General features: G+C 38.5%; 2 protein-coding genes across 5 annotated transcripts; one reads left to right on the forward strand and one right to left on the reverse strand.

Annotated features, from left to right (window-relative positions):
- On the forward strand, nt 4-7,949 carry LOC107617278 (the record flags this gene model as incomplete). 3 transcript variants are annotated; one of them, XM_021110664.1, is given in 4 exon segments in its annotated part: nt 4-528; nt 903-1,772; nt 2,587-3,753; nt 4,675-7,949. In XM_021110664.1, coding segments are annotated over 4 exon segments (5,004 nt in total). In that variant the 3' UTR covers nt 7,485-7,949.
- On the reverse strand, nt 8,181-13,340 carry LOC107617279 (RNA pseudouridine synthase 5). Of its 2 annotated transcripts, XM_016319015.2 has the most exons (15): nt 13,149-13,340; nt 12,912-13,043; nt 12,712-12,769; nt 12,110-12,137; nt 11,970-12,016; nt 11,792-11,882; nt 11,340-11,505; nt 10,952-11,039; nt 10,692-10,767; nt 10,451-10,526; nt 10,190-10,257; nt 9,755-9,824; nt 9,164-9,242; nt 8,963-9,056; nt 8,181-8,638 (listed from the first exon to the last, which is right to left on the reverse strand). In XM_016319015.2, the coding sequence occupies exons 2-15, from the start codon at nt 13,009-13,011 to the stop codon at nt 8,588-8,590; spliced, it is 1,092 nt and encodes a 363-aa protein (XP_016174501.1). In that variant the 5' UTR covers nt 13,012-13,043; nt 13,149-13,340; the 3' UTR covers nt 8,181-8,587. The 2 variants fall into 2 exon arrangements, with proteins under 2 accessions (XP_016174501.1, XP_016174500.1); XM_016319014.2 differs by having other exon boundaries at nt 12,912-13,340.

Genomic DNA, 13,732 nt, shown 5'->3' on the forward strand with positions numbered 1-13,732 from the left:
CTTGGTTTGGTTTGGTTTTCTCTTTATATATTCTGCGCCGTTTCTTTTGGCTCTTTCTGGTTTTGAGGCTCCGTTTTGTTGCCGTGGCGGAAGCCATAGACTAGATTGCTTTGCGCGGCGGCGATTTCGTTGCCGCGTGTGGTTTCTTGTCCGATCTGTGGACCGGGAAGCTTGCGAATCGGCCTTCTCTTTTATGTCTTTGTTGCCGTCTGTGAACCCTAGATTCGTCGGCGGTGCTGTGAAATTTCTCTGGCGATTGTTTTTGTTTTGAATCTGGAGGTTTGAGGTTCTGTAGATTCGGGTTTGGTGCGGTGAATACGGTTTTCCGTTGGTTTTTGCGTTGGATGCCGATGCTATTGGGTTGATTTTTGATGCCTCCTGAACCGTTGCCTTGGGATCGGAAGGACTTCTTCAAGGAGAGGAAACACGAGAGGTCTGAGTCTCTGGGCTCCGTTGCCAGATGGAGAGATTCCTCTCACCACCGCGACTTCCACCGTTGGGGATCCGCCGAGTTCCGCAGACCTCCGGGTGAGTTTTACTTCTTCTGGTTTTTTCTATGCACTGCTGATATTTTCAACGAAATTTCTGATTATTTAGGTTTTTTATTTGGGGGGAAAAAAGAACTACCGGATTTGGGTTGTGTTTCTGAGTTTGGTTGATTCTTCTTTGCATAATAATAGTGAACCTTGTTCTGAATTTTGAAGATCTGGTTTTGTAATTACAAGAATTGTTACTATAAGGAGGTGGTGTATTCATTCGTTTGTTTCTTTTGGCATGAATTTCTGGTGCTCTCTTTTCTTTTATGTTTAAAAAAAACAATTATGATACTGGTTGTAAGAATATACTCTCCTTGTGTTGATTTTCCTTCTATTTTCCTTTCTTTGTTTAAATATTTTCTGAAGGTCATGGTAAGCAGGGCGGTTGGCACGTGTTTTCTGAAGATTCTGGTCATGGGTATGGGATTTCACGGTCAAGCAGTGAAAAGATGCTGGACGAAGATTGCCGGCCATCAGTGTCTCGTGGGGATGGAAAATATGGCCGGGGCAGTAGAGAAAATAGAGGGCCGTTTGGGCAGAGAGATTGGAGAGGACAGTCGTGGGAAACAACCAATGGTTCTATGAATTTACCAAGAAGGCCCCCGGATGTGAATAATGATCATAGGTCAGTTGACGACAACCTAACATATTCCACTCATCCACATTCTGATTTTGTAAACACTTGGGATCCACACCACTTGAAAGACCAGCATGATAAGATTGGTGGTGCCAATGGGTTCGGAACAGGCGCAAGAAGTGATAGAGAAAATTCTCTGGCTTCAATTGACTGGAAGCCACTTAAATGGACCCGATCTGGAAGCTTGTCGTCGAGAGGCTCTGGTTTTAGCCACTCGAGTAGCTCAAGGAGCGCGGGAGGGGCAGATTCCCATGAAGCAAAGGCCGAGTTACATCCCAAAAACGCAACTGTTAATGAGTCACATTCAGGGGAAGCTGCTGTGTGTGTTACATCTTCTGCACCATGTGAAGATACAACTTCCAGAAAGAAGCCGAGGCTAAATTGGGGAGAGGGACTTGCAAAGTATGAGAAGAAAAAGGTTGAAGTGCCAGATGGAAGTGCTAACAAAGATGGACCTGTCTTGTCTAATGGTAGTATTGAACCTTGTGCTTTCCCCGGTTCCAGCTTAGTAGATAAAAGCCCAAAAGTTACAGGATTCTCAGACTGTGCATGTGCATCTCCTGCAACTCCATCATCGGTTGCCTGCAGTTCCTCCCCAGGTATGCTTAGCCTATGCTGAGTCTCAATGTTGTTGCTTCTATCCTTTAAATCGTGCATGTCATAAATACCTTGATATTATGTTGTTTGTCTTGTTATTTAATATATTTGGTTGTATAGTACTCAGATAACAGGGAGTCCATATTTGTTCACGTCAATATTCTTTACTACCAACTGAATAGTTGAAATTTTAAAGCTGAATTGGGTAGCTTTGCCTCATTGATACTTTCTCTGATGTGTGTTTTTGTGAATTCTTTTGTACTTCAAATGCTGATCTGGTATCCTCCTAATGTCCTAACTCTTTCTTAGGTTCTTTTTGTGTTAATGAATTTGTTGTTCTGCCAGTACTCCAGTAGTCATGCATTGGCACTCATATGCTTGTTTTCTATTTTATAAAGACAGGCAACACGATTAGGACCTTTATTTTTTATTTATTTTTTTTGGTTGGTGAATTACAATTCTGGATATCAGTGAACATATTTCTATTGTAGGATGGATTATCCAAGTTAGCAAGTCAGCACATTTGGAACAGTTGAACACCTTTTACCGCTTGTTTTGGCCAAACATTCTCAATTTGAAATGTGCTTTCCTTGGTTTTCTTATTTGTTCATGCTATTTCTCCTATTGGTTTTATTTGTTTGCCTAGATCCTTTTACCTTCACTCAGTTGAGAAAAACTCATTAACGTCCTGGCCTTATCTTTCAAATTTTCTGTAACCAGTCAAAGTATAATTTAATTATAAGGTATAAAACCAGACTATTTGTTTCCCCTTTTATGGTAATATATATTTGCTAAAATCTTAATTTTATGTTGTAGCAGGTGTGGATGATAAGTTATTTGGAAAACCTGCAAATGTAGACAATGATGTTAGTAATTTGACTTGTTCTCCTGTTCCTGGATCCCAAGACCATTTTCAGAGGTTTTCTTTTAATTTAGAGAAATTGGATATTGAATCCTTGAATAGTCTGAATTCTTCAATTATTGAGTTGATACAATCTGATGATACAAGTTATGTGAATTCTGGTCCAATGAGGTCCACTGCAATGAATAAGTTATTGATATGGAAAGCCGACATTTCAAAGGTATTGGAGACAACCGAATCTGAAATTGATTCACTTGAAAATGAACTGAAATCTCTAAGATCTGCATCTGGGGATAGAGGTTCATATCCAGCTGTTTTGGGCTCACAGATGGTTGGCAACAATGAAAATCCTTTTGAAGTACCTGTTGGTGTCTCTGATGAAGTTACTCGGCCAGAACCTTTGAAAATTCTTTCTTCTGACGACCCTGATGCTGAGAAATTGCCCCTTTCAACCAACTTAAATAGTATTCATGAGAATGGAAAGGAAGAGGACATTGATAGTCCTGGTTCAGCAACATCTAAATTAAGTGAGCCTCCGCCTTTGGTTAAAGCAGTTTCGTCAAGTGATACAAGGAGATATGATACCTTCTTGGAGGATGCCAATGCTGGTCAGTCTAATGGCATGAAATGCTTAATTCCCTGTACTACAAGGAAGTATCCTAGTAACTCTGCTTGCAGTGATGTCAATGCGTCTTCGGAAGTGCCAGATAGTATTATTACTGCCTCTGGTGCAAGCTTATGGTCTAGCACTGAGGATAGTTTATATAAGAAAATTATTTCTTCCAACAGAGAATTGGCAAAAAGTGCATGTGGAGTATTTGCTAAGTTATTGCCCCAAGGATATACTAAAATTGATAAGGTGGGGGCCAGCAGTGACTTGTGCTCTCAGACATCCATTATGGAGAAGTTTGCTGAGAAAAAGCAGTTTGCAAGATTTAAAGAGAGAGTTATCACACTTAAGTTCAAAGCCCTGCATCACCTGTGGAAGGAAGATATGCGCCTACTGTCTATAAAGAAATGCCGGCCAAAATATCACAAGAAACATGAACTAAGTGTGCGGTCTACCTTTAATGGTAATCAGAAGAACCGGTTCTCCATTCGGTCTCGTTTTCCTTTACCTGGTATGAACTTTCTGTCTCTTCTTTTTTTGCGTTTCATACACCAGTACTGTTGGCTCTTTATGCTTGATGTCTTTCTTGTTGGTCAATTTGGTTGTTAGTCCACCTAATTTTGTCTGTGCATGATTGACATATTAATCAAGTGCTGAATTTTCTTGAGTTGTACTGTTCAAGTTCATTAGGTTTTAGGGAGGGAGTGAGTCAGGTTTGATTTGTTATTTAGGTGTTGCTCAATGAGAATAAAAAAGAACAATGACAAGATTATTCTAGTGTTGAATTATAAATTTGTTGTAATGCTTGTAATTTTAAAATCTTGAAAGGAGCTAATTAGTTCCGTCCAGCACCTGGATAGTCCAGCACTTGGATGCTTCTTTTTTTTCCCGCCTGTCTGGTTGGTTTGTTGCTGATTTTGCAGTTGGTATAGACATTTATTTGTCTAGCATTTGTGGCTTATAATGGGATGGTCTTGTGTGAAATATTGGGTTTAATGGGATGATTTCTGGCTAGTTTAAGTGCTCTAATTTCCACTTATAGGATGGTCTTGTGCAAGTCATTACTTAATGTTTTACTATGGGCATCTATGGGATGCTCAGATGTGAATCCTGCATGGTGTTAAATTTCATTGTGTAACTATATTCTTGTTTTTGGCAGTGGTGCATAGTGCTTAGCTGCACTAGTTGTTTGTCAAATGTATGATAGGTTTAAATCATCGCTTAGATGCTGCTGTTCTGTTTTATTGTGTTAAGTCTGAAATTTGAGCATAAATTGGCAGTTCCTATTTTTTCCTTTAACTGAAGTTGTCTTTACATCCTCTTTTTTTTTAGTTTTTCTATTCACATGATGGTATATTTAGTAGTTGCTTGTTCTGTTCCTAAGTTACTCATCCCTTTTTAATAACTTTTTATCCTTCCCCAACTCTGCCAGCAGGAAATCATCTGAGCCTCGTTCCAACAGCCGAGGTAATTAATTTTACAAGAAAACTGCTCTCAGAACCTCAGGTTAAAATTCACAGGGATGCCCTGAAGATGCCAGCATTAGTCTTGGATGAGAAGATCCCAAAGTTCATATCTAGTAATGGGCTTGTCGAAGATCCATTGGCTATTGAGAAGGAAAAGGCTTTGATTAATCCTTGGACATCAGAAGAGAGAGAAATTTTCCTTGAAAAATTTGCTGTCTTTGGAAAAGATTTTCGGAAGATCGCTTCTTTCCTTCATCACAAGACAACTGCTGACTGTGTTGAGTTCTATTACAAAAATCATAAATCGGATTGTTTTGAAAAACTTAAGAAGCAGCAGAAGTTAGGGAAGTCATTTTTAGCCAAAACTGACTTGGTAGCATCGGGTAAAAAATGGAACCATGAAGCGAATACTGCTTCACTTGACATTTTGAGTGCTGCTTCAGTGATGGCTGATGGCTTTGCATGTAACAAGAAAATGCGTCCTGGGAACTTCCTTATGGGTGGATATGTTAATGTGAAAGCCTCAAGGGTTGATGATAGCATCAGAGAAAGATCAAGCAGCTTTGACATTCTTGGGGATGAGAGGGAGGCTTTTGCTGATGTAATGGCTTCATCCGAGGCCATGAGTTTCTGTGGGACAAGTTCAGTTGAACCTGTAGAAGGTAGCCGAGATAGTAGGTTGATGCCTGATACTGCTGAGAATGTTGATGACGAGACTTGTTCAGATGAGAGCTGTGGTGAAATGGATCCTACTGATTGGACAGATGATGAAAAGGCAGCTTTTATACAAGCTGTATCATCTTTTGGTAGGGATTTTGTGAAGTTAGCGCGATGCATTGGAACAAGGTCACCAGAACAATGCAAAGTTTTTTTCAGCAAGGCTCGAAAATGCCTCGGCTTAGATCTCATGCGCCCTATGCCTGAAAACGTTGGATCACCAGCAAATGATGGTGCAAATGGCGGGGGTAGCGACACAGATGATGCTTGTGCTGTAGAGACAGGTTCAGTGGTTGGCACTGACAAGTCTGGCACTAAGACAGATGAGGACCTGCCTTCATCTGTCATAAACACCTACCATGATGAATCAGATCCTGTGGAAGTTAGGAACCTGGCAGCTGAATTAAATGAGCCTAAAGAGGAGGATGATACAGTAGTCGATCATGAAGATGCAAACTTGGTTAGCGATGGGGTTGTCTTGTACAATTCTGATAAGTCTGGTTCAGTCAATGGGCAGGCTCCTATAGTTATGACAGATAGCACAACAGTTGGAAAAGACAAAGCCATTAAATTCGGGGGTGCAGACTTGGTGTCTATTTCTGCCCTCGACACAACTGAACCATGTGAGAGGAGTTTGGCTGGTCAGGATAATGTAGTTACTGAAGTTTCTTCTGGGGTTCTTGGAAGTGGATTGGAGAGGCAAAGTGTTCCTTCAACCCAATGTCCTGATGATAGAGGGGATAAACTGGTGGCTGTTACAGCTGTTGGAGTTGAACTGAAAAGCTCGGTTCAGGATTCATGTACTACTACAGTAAATGCTTCAGTCTCATCTGTGGGCAATTCTTGTTCAGGATTGAGTTTTGATACTGAAAGTAAGCATATGGCCCTTGGAAAGCCTGTATCTGCATTATATGTCGAGGATCTTCATGCAACTGCAAATTCATTGTCACAAAATACTTCTGTTTCAGCCGCCGTTCAATGCGAGAAAACAGCTACTCAGGATCAACTGTCCTGTACTACTGAGACTCCAGGTGGGAGAAATTTGCAGTGTCATAATCCCATCAGCAATGGTGACCATCAGCTTCCTGTGCCTGGGAATCGTGTGGATCGTGCCAACAGCATCCTCCATGGTTATCCTTTGCAAATGGCCATTAAGAAAGAAGTGAATGGAGATATAAAATGCAGCAGTTCAGCAAACGAGTTGCCCCTTCTATCCCGAAAAGATGAACAAGATGATCATTTCAAAGCAAGGTTAAGCTATTCGTCAGATTCGGAAAAAACATCCAGAAATGGTGATGTGAAATTGTTTGGGAAGATATTAACCAATCCTTCATCCACACAGAAACCTAATTTGACCACCAAGTCATGTGAAGAAAATGGCATCCATCATCCCAAATCTAGCAGGCTTTCGAGTTTGAAATATGCTGATGGAAATTTCAAGATGTTGAAGTTTGAACGAGATGACTGCAGTGAGTATCTTGGCCTTGAAAATGTCCCCTTGCGGAGCTATGGTTACTGGGATGGGAACCGAATACAGACTGGTCTCACATCATTGCCTGATTCTGCCATCCTGCTAGCAAAGTATCCGGCTGCCTTCAGTAATTATCCGTCTTCTTCAGCCAAATTGGAGCAGCAGTCGTTCCATGCATTTGGTAAGAATAATGAAAGGCACCTGAGTGGATCTCCTGCTTTTACAGCTAGGGACATGAATGGCAGTAATGCTGTGATTGATTATCAGATGCTTAGAAGTAGGGATGGTTCTGTGGTTGATGTAAAGCACTGCCAAGACGTGTTCTCTGAGATGCCACGGAGAAATGGGTTCGAAGCAATCTCAAGTTTGCACCAGCAGCAGCAGGGCAGAGGAGTGGTGGGAATGAGTAGTGGTGGTGTTGGAGGAACGGGGATTGTGGTTGGATCATGCAGCGGTGTCACGGATCCTGTGGCAGCCATAAAAATGCATTACCCCAATTCTGACAAGTATGGTGGTCAAACTGGGAATAATATCAGCAGCAGAGAAGATGAATCTTGGGCTGGGGGGAAAGGGGACTTAGGGAGGTAGTAGATGATGTCAGCGGCAACTGTTTCTTTTTGCCGCTTCCTGTATAATAGTTTTTTTCTTCCTCCTTAATTTTTTTTTTAATTTGCTCAATCAATACAGTGTAGGGGCGGTTTAATGGTTCTGAAGCCCGTCTTTTTTTTGGTAAAATATTTAGGTGCTTTTTATGTAGCAGCTTTGTATTTGTTGTATTTGATGAAAATACAGAAATAATCCAAGGAAGTTAGGAGGGGCGATTGCCATTTGCCATCCCTGCTCATTCCCATCACTTGCCTCACTGGATGAAGCCTCGTTAGGTTTGGTGGGATGTACTAATTTATTATAGATGATAGATGGTACTTTGTAACTTTCATTAGGCCTCTTTTCTGAGGAAATAGAAATAGAGATCGAAGGTTTTGTTTTGTCTGAGAAATTCGTTGGCCCCCTAAGCTTTTTCAGCGTGAGTTGACATGAGATTTGCGTTTATGATTTTCCACCTGCACATTGCCTTGTAATGTTTCTTGCTTCCATCCCTGCCATGTAAATATTGTCCCCCTTTTTGCTGATTCTGTGGACTGTTGGTGTGTTTGAGTAGAGTTGGGCAATCAGTTCTGCAATCTACAGCTAATTTTAGAAAATGTTCCAGTGTCGAGAAAATACGATCCAAACATTTGGTGGGAGACCATATGTTGTGGATAAACAACAATTTACTTCAATATGTCAAATCTAAAAATATTTTTAACATAAAAGTCCTTTTGAATCATCATCAAACAAAAGTCTCTTAGTAACAAGAGCAAATTTATCACAAATAGGCATAATATGACTAACATTATGCTTGGTTGATGGAGCTAGGGAAAATTGTGTAGATTACAGTAGACTTTCCTACTGGTGTTTGCTGAGAATAATATTTGCATACCGTAACTCTAGCTAAAATTCACTTCTCACTAGTGACAAGATCTCCCTTCCACTCAATTTTGAGGTAAATAAATCCCTATCCTCCATGTTGAGGTGTCGTATCTATGCATTTCTTCAGAGCCTAAAGAACATATTTTTACATTCCTGAAAATTGTGCATGGAAAAAACACCCCCTAAGCGGTTGTCTATTGCATAACGTTGGTTCGCTTGACCTAACTCTTTGTCTGGAGGATTGAAGGAAGGGGTGCAATGATTTCAATAACCTGCAAATACATATAACATGCAAGTTTTAAATTTGAAAATTGGTCAGAAATATAAATCTAGCTATATAAGAAAAACTTGCACAGCATGGAAAAATAGGCTTTTTTAATTTTTACAGATAACAATGCATAGAAATTAAACTCACACATGAACTATAATCAGATAGAGAAGAGGTTAGCTCTCTGCTCTCAATCAATCGGTTTAGATCAAACCTAAGAAATTGAACCCCATTTCTCATTTCTAAATGTCAAAGTCATTAGGACGCTTGCTTTTTATTACCATCAAACTCATACCAATTGATATTTGATACTAATACTTTGCTTTACCTCATTAGTTACTGGGTGAGAGATAATCAATTGATGTGCATGCAAATAATACCCACAATCTCCAGGAACTGGTTTGGTAGGCCTCTCATATCCCCTGTGCAGACCAAGTAGCAACATTCAACTCGGATCAATCTATGGTTAGTTAATATAGGGTGTTAAATGAATGGGAATATCCATAACAAATATAGATACAGCAGTTACCCATCAGCAGCAAATCTCTCATCGATGAAGTCACAATCTAAGCATTTAGGTTGCCCACCAACAGAATAAAGAGGATCACCTGCAAATAAAATCAGGGGCAAAGATAAATGGACATGGGAATATGAATATGTGCATGCCTTCAAAAGATATAGCAAATTTAAGTTCATGTGAAATTTGTAGTATAGGTGCAACTCATGTTCATGTTCTAAAGCAACAGGTTTTTATGATAAAGTTCAATTTCAATTAAGTGAAAAATAAGCAGGCAATACAGCTAGGATGATCATAATCATATCCATATTAGAAACATGATAGAATACCAGCTTCACAAACTTAAAATCCCATTAATCAAACCGCTAATAAATATTCACTACATTATCTATTTGACTTTACTTTCGACGCCAAGGATTTAAACTTTGAAGTGTAAAGCTTATTTACAACTTTAATATTCATTAAAGAAGTTTGAAGGCACACGTGAAAAAGTCACCACATATAAACTTCTAAAATAACCATTTTCAATCTTCACTTACTGCTATGTCCTTAAAACAAATCACACTTATGAAGCACGATAAATGACTTGGGTCTTAAAATTACCTAACAGAGGATGCCCTATGAAAGAAAGATGAATGCGTATTTGATGTGGCCGTCCAGACTCTATCTGAACCTGTTAAACAATCTCGTTATAAGACTATAAGTGGAAGTTATAAGACCTTTCCTATCATGATACACCAAATTGTTTCATATCATTGTGTTGCTCCTGGAAATTTTGAAGTCATTTCTCCAGAGGATTTAAATACAGTAACTACTCAGAGTTAGGCAACAACACTCTGAAGAGTGTAAAAGGAACACTGAATGATCTGAATTTTTACATTCTATCTGATTGCCATCCTGTCACCGATGACATTCAGTTTGCATCTCTAACAATAATTGGTGGTAGAAGATAATATAATTACTTAATTATTTTCTTGTATTCTATTGCATGTCATGTTTTTACAGGAACAAATGGTCATAAACATCAAATTCATCTACCTGGACCAATGTGTTGTTTCCTTGTACGCCTCTCTCAAGAACATTCACTATACTGAGGGCTGGTTTTCCTGGCTCAACAAAAACAATTATGCTTGAGAGGGGATTTCAAAAGTAACAGATGGCGATGATAGGAAATCAAAAAGTCAATGATTACATGACAAATAGAAGAGAACAAAAGAAGCATGGCTTTTCCTTTTGAGATTCACTCATATTGAAACAGAAAAGGAAAAGAACACATAATGATCAAAGATCAAAACAGACCTGATTCAGAAGCAACATACAACCCTGTAGCGACACCAGGATATTTCACTATTCCAATTGGTTGATTAATAATCACCTGTAAATAACAACAGCTTTTAAGAGTAGAATCCACAAAATATCTATTCTTTATTAATCTTTCATCTTTTATTCTATATTTTTTCTCCCAATCCGGAGATGGGAAGCAACCAAAAACCACTTATAAACAAATGTCTATAAGAAAAAAAGTACGTCAGAATATTACCTTATCATTATCAACTATCCCACTCACAAGTGCACGGTATATCTTTGCAATCTTCCCATGCTCCTTGTTTGTATCTCTGCTTATGTAAATAACAAAATACAATTAGTTCAATATGTTAACTAAGCAAGAAATTATAACTTGCAAGTTTAAATGTATGCTTAGACTACTTGTGTGTGTGTCTATTCTACTTAAGATAAACAATCCACTACCTTACAAAACTAAATTTAAAAGGTTTAACAAAAAAAGGGTTTTTCCTTAACCTTTTTCCTCCAATCTGAGAAGTTCCATCAGCAAAATAAGATGCAAGCCGAGCTTTGGCCCGTTTTGTCTTTGCACATAATAATAATCCTATAACACAGTCAATCAATCATAAAAGCATGAGAATGTGCTATGCGAGAGCTATTTATAACATTAGAGGAAAAATAAAGGATCAACTCATTCTTATATAACATCTCTTGGTAGCATGTTGATATCACTACCACTTTAGTAAAGAGCCTTAAGCTTTACAAAGCTGATAATGAAGTTACTTATTTGCAATTTTTCATGGAGTTCCTAAGACTTACATCAGTTCAAGTATAACATTTTTCAAAGGAAAGTAACAGATACAAGAAAGTACTTTGACATTTCAATAGAAATATTTAGTCTAACCTGAAGTTCCCCTCCCTAGGCGATGTACTGGAACAGAATGAAGCCTTTGGTGTGCTTTAACGGTACTCTGCTTATTGGCTTCCCATTTAAGCTGCGTTAAAACTGTCCTTTGCTGGAAAAGACCCCCAGGCAGAACTTGCAAACCAGAAGGCTTATTTAGAGCAATCTGAATTTGTAATCAACACCCTTAAGAAAACAAATATTGAAGCCATTCTGACTAACTGTAAAAGTATGTTTTGGTATGCAGAAGCAAAACTTGTTCATGAATTAGCCTAAACTAGCACACAAGTATAATGTCACTTGTTCCTTATAATTAAGATTCTAAAATCCGAAGCACAATTAGCAATGAAAATAATTTCATATTTTCAACTTGATGTAAATGATCAAAAGAAAACTGTTATAGGAGAGAAAGCAAGCAGAGATATACATGATGTGCATGAAGTAACAGTTACCATGTCATCATCTTCATACAAGATTTCAAGAATGTACGGTGCATCAGGTTCCTTCCATGGAAGTCTATGATAGACTAGCTTAAAGCCAACTCTAAACATGAAGAAGTTGAAAAGTAAAATATTATGGAATAAAACTATGTAATAGAAATAGAAAGGAGACAAAGATCTAGCAAGGAACCTTAGGACTGCATCGGGATCTGTAACAACACTCCCATCAACTGTTATCTGTAGATGACATATATTGATTAATATGAATATGGGCCATTCAGATGATTCATTCCATGCAGTCAAGTATTTCAGATTTCTTCATGGTCAAACCTGCTTGTTTTTTATACGCTGCAACCAACTGCTAAACAGATCAGTACATGTTCGGGATCAAGCAACACATTTGTTTCAAAATAACCATTGAAACCAAAATGTTTCTTTAAGATAAGAAAGAAGTATATAATTTTTATTGAGAGGAAAAACACAAGAATACAAGAGAGGATGGCTAACATTCTTTGTAATAACAAAGAAAGCTCAGGACAATCGAAATGCACACCAATGGCCTTCCAGTACCTCAGCAATCCAATAAATAAACTGTGCTAAACAAACCATGGAAGACTATTCCTAAACCAGAGCTGAGTTCAATGGCCTTATATAATTGGCCAGGTCTAATTTGTATCACAACTATAACACCTACCAGCTCAATGCACTCCAATTTCCTCAGTTTTAGATAACATTTTAGTTACTGATATTTGGCTAAATCATGGATGATCCTTACCCATGTCAACCTTTCTACAGGTCTCAAGGAAGCAAACTATAGCTCCAAGTAAAATAATAATAAAAATTGTCTTAGTTGCCTTGTTTAGTGTTTCAAATTTAAAAATGTCATCTTTTTTATGAGAAGGGAATTGGGGTTAGGTCAAGGCATTGCTTACCCTTGTAATGGAGCTGAACTCTTGTACTTGCTGGAGTAGAACTGTATCAGTGTCAACCCTGAATTTGCAACACATATTTATCATCGCATTCAGATGCAATAATAGCTCATAAGCAATGATTATACGCTTAATTTGAAAATGTGCAAATAAAAGTCAAACTTTTTGTTGAGAGAGAGAGAGAGAGAGAGAGAGAGGTTGACCGTCATCGGGGGGTGGAACGACGTCGTGGTAAATGAGGCCGTCGTTGAATTCGGGCCAGGGACATCCGAATTGGCGCGGCGGTGAAGTGTTCGCCGACATTGATGGACGTGCTTTTCAAAAATTTACCCTTTCTGAAGAATTAGGGTTAATGACACAAAATCGTATTAGCTAGAAGCGAGTTTTAAATTTTTAAGGCCTATATAAACCACTCTTTTTAGTTTCTCTCAGTTACTCACCCTTTTGGTTACTCTCCTCATCTCTTTCAGAAATTTCTTTATTTCTTAGACAAAAATCAAAAGTCTGAGTCTTTCACCAAATGTGCGATATTTCTCGCGTTTGAAGATCGGTATTCTCGAAGCGCTTCATGTTGAAAGTTCTAAAGAAATATCAGAGATTTCCGACAGGATTCCAATGACAGTTGCACGTACGGTTCAATACAATATTACTTGGTGTTTGGAGAATTTTTTATTTTTAATATTGGAGTGGTAGTGGTATTTTTCTTAAATGTGGATTGTTGGGGTGTTATACTTAAATGTGGGATCGTTTAACTAGAGAAGTAGAAATCGGACCGTCCGATTTGTTAGAGGTACACAAATCGGACCGTCCGATTTCTAGAGGTATACAAATCAGTCCCAGGAATTTCTGAGAGGTACACAAATCGGTCCCAGGGATTTGTGTTAAAAAAAATTAAAAAATTTTAAGTACAGAAATCGGACCCAGAGATTTGTGTACTTCCACAATTTTAAAAAACACCAAAAATTACCATGTTAAAGTATATCACCACTTTTACTTCCATAACAAAAAAAATTAGCCAACAAAA

This window comes from Arachis ipaensis, chromosome B09, assembly GCF_000816755.2.
Source record: "Arachis ipaensis cultivar K30076 chromosome B09, Araip1.1, whole genome shotgun sequence".
Taxonomy (NCBI): domain Eukaryota; kingdom Viridiplantae; phylum Streptophyta; class Magnoliopsida; order Fabales; family Fabaceae; genus Arachis; species Arachis ipaensis.